We start from the raw sequence: 8,880 nt of genomic DNA on the forward strand, positions 1-8,880 counted from the left end.
CAAGAAAGTACTCGATTATCGAATCACCGACAAACTATCGTCGATGAAATATCGCAAAACCAATATATCGTATGGGATATCTAAATATTGTCAGCATGAAATATATCAGTAATTTATTAATAAATAACTATTAAACAGTTATAGTTATTATTTTACTTGTGCAGCTTAATACACATTTTATTTATTTAATTTAATGTCATATAATAATAATGGATTATGATAATTTATAAAACGATGTATAAATAACATAATTTATTACAATTGCTAAATACCTAAATAGTAATAAATAATAATTTAATTTTAATCAGTTACTTATTATGCATACGTCTTTTTACTTTCGTTAACAGTTAAAAAATATTTAACTACATACACATCACTACATCAGTTTTTTATAAGTGATATAAACAGTAAATATAATTAATAATAGTATAACAGCAATCACGTCCAAAAGATAGTATTGATACCACGTCAGATTGAATGCATAAGATTTTAAGTGAACTGCACTTTTATGACGACAAACATATTCTGTCCAATAAACAACCGATCTTGCTGGAGTCATAGGTCGATCTTGGAAACGATTAGAAACTATATTGGCGTTTTTCCGATATCTTTAAAAAAAGTTTTTACAGTGTCGTGTTTTTATAATTTTAACCAACAACAGTTATATTATGATAGTTAAATTTAACGTTTACTTCAACTCACTTTTTATTGTTAATTAATTCATTAACTGCATTAAAAATATTTTCTTTAGTTACAGATAATAAGTCTATAGAAATTGCCATTCCTGCGTCCACTAAATTTTCTATATTTCTAGGCTGATCATAGAATACGGGAAGTCCAAGAACTGGAACACTGGCATCTATAGCTTCATAAACACCAGATATACCTCCGTGACTGATGAATAACTTTACTTTTGGATGCACTATATAAGAAACGAATGATACAAAAATATGTTGTGTTGTGTTTAATTTAAAAACAATTTCATTGTATCATATAATATATATGTAAGTAAATAATAAATACTTACATAGTATTTCACGCTGAGGAAACCATTTACGTGTCATCACATTTATTGGTTTGTTTTTCATTTCGCCTTCATACTTCCATAATATTCTCTGAGGAACTTTCGACAGGCCGTCTTTACACGCGTTTTGGATATGGTCCGGCAACGTTGACATTTCCACGATCGATCCAAAAGTGAAGTAAATTACTCCATGCGGCGAATTATCGATGTATTCTAAAATATCCTGTAGTTCAAAAAATGTAAATTGTTATATTATATTATTAATATCAGACTAATAGTCTGTATTAATTTATAACTCTCAAAAATAAGTAGCGTCATTTTGCAGGTATTGATGACTGGGGGGTTTGGTAAAAAGTTTTCACTAGGTTAAACTGCTTGAAAATTTATAAGGTTCCTCTTCCGCATAATTTATTCATTTACCAACTAAAAAGTATCAATTTTTTTATAATCATTTAAAGTTAAAATTTTAAAAAGGGTACCTACATATTTTTTGTAGTCAAAAACTTATGAAAATTTTGTTTTTATATCTGAGGTTTTAAAATTGAATATCAGATTCTTCATTAGTTTTTCTAACAGTTATATATATAAAAAAAAAATGTTTACCAGAAAGACATTATTTTTTATGACCGTTTGACTTGTACGACATTGCATATTCCATATAATATTATAATATATACTCGTATAATACCTATAATAACTATTTCTCTTTAATGAATTTTGATATTTCGTTGTAATTCAAAAACTAATAACTGTAGATATTTTGAATTTTCACCAAATGTTTATGTTAGTATTTCCAATACAATATCATTTTTATTTTTTGGTATGCATTTTAAGTTCAAAATTTGACGAAATACGTTAAATTCTTGACAATTTAGTGACTATTTTAAAGTAAAAATTTGTAAAATTTTCAATTTTTACATTTAAAGTTTGAAAATTTAATATAATGTTTTTCATAAGTAATTAGTAATTCATATTGTATCCAATATATTTATAAATATACACAAATACAATTTTTCCTGTTGGCATCTGAAGTTAAAATTTGCTTAAAATTACCTACATATTTTTAAAATGAATACTACGATGTCAATTTTTTTTTGTAATTCAAAAAAATTATTCTCGAAGATTTAAAACTTATACATAGGTACTATGAATTTTACTAATCGTAATATTTTCAAAAATATGTAGATTTATTTACTATGAACCTATTTACACTGTTTTATGGTTAGGTGGTATTGACTCAAAAATAAACAACAATATAATTTAATAATAGCAATATTAATAAATACATATGCAAAATTTAATATACTTTAGTGATGTTGATTAACATTACTTTCTGCTCAGATTTTTTTTTTAAAAACAACGATATATCATTAAATTCAAATTTAACATATATTCATTAGGTATAAGATCTACTCGACAAATTGTACAGCAGAGCAGTATTCATTTGCTCATGTTTTTATTCATCTGTATTACAATTTTTTTTTACAGATTTGTTTTATTCTATAGCAGGTATGGAAAATATATGACACGTGAAAAGTTAAAATAATTTTTTAATCCAAATATCAACGAATTGGCATCAAGTACCTATTGAAAAAAAAAAATTAAGAAAATAAATAATTAAAAAAGTAATGTTATTATATTATGTATTACCTAAACTAAGCTTTTTTTTATGTTAATACATTAATCATACAATAAAATTACAATAATTTTTTTCTTACTATATCGCAGGAAATAATATAATATATAATAATATGACACGCTCGAAAAAAATGTTAATTTTTGGTACGTAGCGTTCAAAAATATTCAAATAATTTGCCACCCCTGTTCTATAGCAATAGCTTAATTTATTTGGTTATTCACTGAATTTCTACTATTAATTTCTACTTATAAATTATAGTTAAAGAGTAGGTGTGTAGTATAAGTTGCATATATATAAACTATACGTTTACTAGGTAAACGGCTCACGCCCGGCTAAAAAGGAAGAAATAAAAAGTTTGACATTTATTAAATTATATAACAATGTCAATGTGGTTATTATACATTAAAATGGCCACTATTTATTTATTTTTTATAAGTATTCAATTAAAAAAAAATTATCAGGTTTTTTCAAGAGAAATTAAATTCATTTTTTGTATAGGCAATTTCTTTACAAAAGCACTTTTATTTCAGATTGTTCGGCCCGAAACTTAATATAGGAATGACCGTTTGTGCTAAAGCCTAGAAAGGAACATTTGTGTTTTAAAGGAAGTCGAAGGCCGGAGCGCTGTATCGATATTTTTAAAAACGTGATTCCAATATTTTGTCGTTGCATCATAACGTATATAATCATCATACATTTTAATTTTTTAATTACATTTTAAATTATAATTTTCTATCCATAAATAGTAGCTTTTTTTAGATTTAACTAGAAGTTTTATTTAGTGCTCACCCAACATGAATATATCAATATACGTCATTGATATTTATTATTATTTATTTTTCAAAAGCAAAAAATACTATAGTATTGTAGGTTAGAAGTAAGTATTTAAAAATATTATAATTATTATGTGCCTATTAGTTTACATTTTAACTAATATATTAGTACCTATAGGTAGTTGTATAATAATTTATAGTTTTATACCCAATATATGCCCTCAGTTTAAAAAGATGTACGAGTATAATAGGAAACTTTGAAAGATTTTCAAGGAGCAGATTAAAATTTCACCTCTTTTAAAAAATATATAACAGTGAAATGACGCCACTGAGATAATGATTTTATATGGAATATTTACTCACCGTGGGTATATCTTTTTTGGGCGATTGTAAATGTATACCACCTACTTGTATTACGTTTGGTGGAAACGGTCTTGGTGCTTCGGTAATGTAATGCGTATTAAGAAACACGATAGATGGTTTAACTGGTTCCATTAAATCGTACTCACCGGGGTTGTTTATCTTCATTTCAGATTCTTTTCGTATACTTAAAAATGAGCTATAGGCGTAAAATAGAGAATTCGTTAATCGCTGAAAAAAAGTTCTGGGAACGGAGTGATAGGCCATTATATGTGACACGGATGCTGGATTGGGACTGTTTCCTATTATGCTATACTCAATTGTCGTTTTCAACGGCGAGGGGGATGAAAATATGATCGGTATATCCAATTTGGCGGCTATGTAAGTGACACATTCCGATGCAGCTCGTTCGACAATAATTAAATCGTAATCAAACTGTTTATAATTAAGTATGATATTTTTCATTTTGGGATGTTCATATATAATACTGCAAATGCAACGGGTCCAGTTCATGACCAAAGGTATCATTACCGTAGATTTTCTAAAGCTTTCCATTACGAAATGGGAGTCAATACCGACATCCATCGCGGAAATTTCATTTGATATGTCGATCTCCGTATAGTTGATTCGCTCTCCGTCGGGGAGTGGAGTAAATGCAGTAATGCGATGGCCATTGTCTGTCAAAGCTCGGAGAAGTGCGCTCATGAAATTCCAATGGCTTCTACCTGTAACTGGCTCTATAGCAAGAATGTTCATAGCTGTGATTGGTGTATTGGACCACGAAACGGTAATGGTAGTAATAAATAACATCGTACAAACAGACATGCTTATTATTATTTAAAAACACAGTCTATGTTCTTGATGAGTTTTTGTGCTATAAATGCCTGAATATACCTGCAATTTTTATCAAGTATCAAAATTTTTGTTCTTTGAACAATGCAATAAGATAGAAAAAATATATTTTTACTTTATATATAATTTTTAACATATAATTAACTATTGATTGGATAGTCTGAATTATTATCTTCCACAGTCAACACTCAGAGCTGTCCTGAGATCAACTATAGACTATAAGGTCATAAGACACAAATTATTATACTATATAGATACTAGGTACTTATACATTTTGTAACAGATTTATCAATTTAACAATAAAACTTTGTTGTTTCAATGTTGACAATATTATTATCAATTCTACATACATTTTTATCATTATGATTGCAATTTCTCTTGCGGTTTAATTACTTTATTTTTTAATGATGATCTGTTATCAGATTTAGCAAATCACTTGAATATAAAAGTTTTTTTTTAATAACGAATACCTTATATACAACGTGATTCACCGAACATATTAATCGGCTCACCCCTTTTTCTTTAATAATGTGCAGTTATTTAAAATCTAATTTTGGAATTTTTAAATTTATTTAAAAATGATATTTCCAATATTTCTAGATTTTTTTAATACTTATAAGGAGTAGTATTTATTGTGGAAATATAAATTTATATTTTTCAAATAAAAACTGGTATTTTCCATCAAATTATTAAATATATAATTTTTTTTTAAATTATGAAGTCATAAAATCAAAATTCATAGATTCATAGTTATTTAACTTTAATTATTAAATATAATACCTACGTCATTATGATTTACTGATGATAATGGATTTAGAAGATATGGTTTTTTACGATGACTTGAAAAGTGTATTAATTTAATATCTATCTGTCAACTTTTATTATTTGTTAAAATGGCCAAAGTATAATAATTACTAAATCCAATAGTACATCTAAATAACCAATTTTAGGAATTTTATACTCAGTACGAATATTTTAATAACTGTAAACCTACTCGTTCAAATTTTGAATTTTTGAAAAAATTAAAGTAAAATAAAAGGGTTCTAGTTTGAAAAACAATAGTTTATATCGTTACAGGAAACTTTTTGAGTAGTGCAAATAATCTCAAGAATTTGAAAAATAAAGTATATTTAAAAGTTCCAAAAATCAGAATTTGAATAAATTCATTATTAATTAATAATACTGGGAGTGGGCACGCTTAGTTAATTAACCTATGTAAATATGTTACGTAAACCATAAGTACAATTTATTCTATTATAAAATAGTTTTTAGTGTAGGTACCTACTTGAAATTTCGAAACGTCATACCTCACTAGTTTTTAGCTGTTCGGGTATTAAAAGTTTAATTGTTATAGGTATTTACTTTAAAAGTTTAAACATATTCTATACAACTATGCCTACCTATAAAATATGAATTTTATAGAACTTCATAAAAATAGTAAAGCTATATTACAAAATATAGATTTTTGAGTTTAAAATATAGTTAATGACGTGAAGTTGTATTGCTGCAGTCTGCATTGTTTATAGGTTAGGTTTATTTTATTAAAATATTTTACACAACAAATTTAAAACTACTATAGATGGGTACTTTAATAAACTGATAAGGGCCAATGTTTTATACTTGAAAATATACAATATAAATTAAATAATAATTATAAATATATATAATAACATATTTACTTACCTATAGTTAACCGTTAACCAATAACCAAGTACTTAATAAACAACAGACATATAGGTACCGATGAAAAATTCTTAATAATAACAAAAACATTATTTTATTAAATGTTAGATTAGGAACCAACTTAATATACGATTAAAAATATTATTTGACATTCAAGTGTCTAATGTTTATAGTACGTTTGGAATCCATTTAAAGTATTCATGTTTAGATAAACGATAAATTAAAGTCTAGAATGTAATCTAATAGCTATTGTAGTGATAATTTTAAAAATATTCAATTATAATGTTATTGTTAGAAATTATTATTAAAACGTATTAAATTATATAATAATATGATGAGATGTGATCAATAAGTACACATAATATATGAAACATAATAAATATATGTATAACTATATGCTCCAATAAGTACTTCATAAGAATAAACATAATTATCTCTTGTACTACAGTCATTTACTAACGGCATGCTTACATCATATTCTAATAGTTGTATAATTAACGAATGATGATTGAATTAATTTAAGTCGAAAAAACGTCAGTAATAAAAATTAGTACCTACAAAATATTGCTCAAGTATAGATACAATTTGGCCAAGTATAGGTTTACTACTTTACTACGCAAGTCTGAAGTTTTGCGTGTAAATTTTTTTCTAAAAAAATAATCTGAAATCCTCGCATATAAATTAAATCACTAGTAACTATACTAAACTGTATTGAGGCTACTTGAAATGCAACGCGTGTTTAATTTAAAATCTGTATCGATAAGTTAATTCACACTCAAATTAAAAAAAAAAAAGGGTTTGGTGAGTTCTCACACGAAACATAGTACATAACAAATATAAGCGGTTACATCTTACATATGTAAGTTTCTACACGTAAAAATATATAGCAATATGTATTTCTCTTACTTGAGTTAAAAGTACATGCATTACTTACTAAACTGTACAAGTTTTATAGTTGACGTCAGATAGATTGGCACGGCGGAGGGGCGAATAAGAAAAGCCAAGGGTTCTCATTTGGATGTTATCATCATCAAAATGTACATGAATATTATTGTGTCATAGTTGAGTAAATATCTATTTATATTCTATAATATTTATTTCCTATATCACAATAAGGGGTATAGCAGGAACCTCTATCTAAGTGGAGCTGATGGAACGGCGAGATTTGCGTTATATGAAATATACCTTATATCAGATATAAATATATTGTTTATTATACATTGTATCTAATGGATGTAATTACAACGTAATTGTTGTCAACTAATCCTACCAACCACTATAACTGGTTAACACAAGTATTGCGCCCACGATGAGAGACGCACAGTTAAGAAAAACAAAAAAGACTTAATATAAAGGGAATGACATCATTGAACGGTTTTATAAAATACACGGAAGCGTGGAAACGTCTTATTCGTCGAAGACACGCCATAGTAAAATCCTACCATTAACAACATAGAAATATTGACTTGGAAAAACTTATGGTATCATCGATGTATAAATCTCTGTGTGAAAAGTACGTTTTCCAGATAACTTTAGAGATAAAATTACTTAAGTTATATATAGCGTCCAGGACACCAATTTAGAAACACAATTGCAGTCGAATAGCCTACTAAATCCTCATCAATAAGAAAGTAAAAAAAAACCAAAGAAAATAAAAAAAATAATATTTTACAAAAAAATAACTCTAAAAGATCACAATAGATAAGCTAACATGCACGATAAAAAATCAAAAATCAGGTAATACAGCCGGATATGACGTCACGGAATTGTGTATCTGAATAATTTTGGACTAGTGGCACACGAGTGGATCTTTCAGTTTTTCAATGAATGTACAAAATAGTCAACAATATACTAAAGATATGGCATTAAACACATTTTATCATCGCTACCCTAAAGTCAGAAAAACAACCCACTGAAGTTAAAATCTACAGGCTATAATATATTAATATAGCACTCTTATGCCACAGCTATAAACTATACGAATCTGGTAAAAGAAAAAATAACAGGAACCGTGTTTTGTGGCACTGAACTCTGCTTACGGCACTCAATCATAGAAGGTCAAAATGAAAAATACTTTAAGCTTGTAACCGTGGTAAAAATGATATTTTAAGTAATAGACGTTTCTGTGTCAAATTTCTGACGACAAACGGGCGTGACTTTCTACAGGATAGATGACCAGATAGAAAAACCAAAGAAATTACCTTCTTTGAGGTAGTTTTGTATCGATCTTCTTCAACCTCTAAAACCAACGAGATCAGCCCCAATACCATACATTTCATATTTATAGATGACGCAATAGTTATAGCCCCGATGTGATACATTGGAAAAAGTCGAACAACGCACCTTAATAAAGCTAAAGTTTTTCTATTTAAGTTGTTTCATGATTATTATGTACATATTTTAATATTTAAAAAAAAACATTATGAATATTTTTAGAACATAAAATACAAGCCCTGCGTGGACTATGATTTTAATTAATGAAACTAATACCATTGATCATAAATCTTGAAATAAATAAATAATATTTTATAATTAATGTTACTACTAAA

At 26.9% G+C, this 8,880-nt stretch overlaps 1 protein-coding gene across 1 annotated transcript; it reads right to left on the bottom strand.

The window, feature by feature from the left end:
* Nucleotides 1–227: 227 nt before the first annotated feature.
* LOC132918411 (UDP-glucosyltransferase 2-like) lies at nucleotides 228–4,689 on the bottom strand. Its single transcript, XM_060979624.1, has 4 exons — nucleotides 3,800–4,689; nucleotides 1,028–1,247; nucleotides 703–922; nucleotides 228–608 (listed from the first exon to the last, which is right to left on the bottom strand). The coding sequence occupies exons 1-4, from the start codon at nucleotides 4,619–4,621 to the stop codon at nucleotides 377–379; spliced, it is 1,494 nt and encodes a 497-aa protein (XP_060835607.1). The 5' UTR covers nucleotides 4,622–4,689; the 3' UTR covers nucleotides 228–376.
* Nucleotides 4,690–8,880: the final 4,191 nt, after the last annotated feature.

Source organism: Rhopalosiphum padi, chromosome 1 (assembly GCF_020882245.1).
Source record: "Rhopalosiphum padi isolate XX-2018 chromosome 1, ASM2088224v1, whole genome shotgun sequence".
Classification (NCBI taxonomy): domain Eukaryota; kingdom Metazoa; phylum Arthropoda; class Insecta; order Hemiptera; family Aphididae; genus Rhopalosiphum; species Rhopalosiphum padi.

What these genes read in the sequence shown, in the direction of transcription:
- LOC132918411 (XM_060979624.1), bottom strand. Translation starts at nt 4,621, where the DNA reads ATGTCTGTTTGTACGATGTTATTTATTACTACCATTACCGTTTCGTGG. An exon ending in CCAAAAAAGATATACCCACG is followed by an intron (nt 1,248 to 3,799) that starts GTGAGTAAATAT and finishes TTTGAACTACAG; the next exon opens with GATATTTTAGAATACATCGA. An exon ending in TCCTCAGCGTGAAATACTAT is followed by an intron (nt 923 to 1,027) that starts GTAAGTATTTAT and finishes TTTCTTATATAG; the next exon opens with TGCATCCAAAAGTAAAGTTA.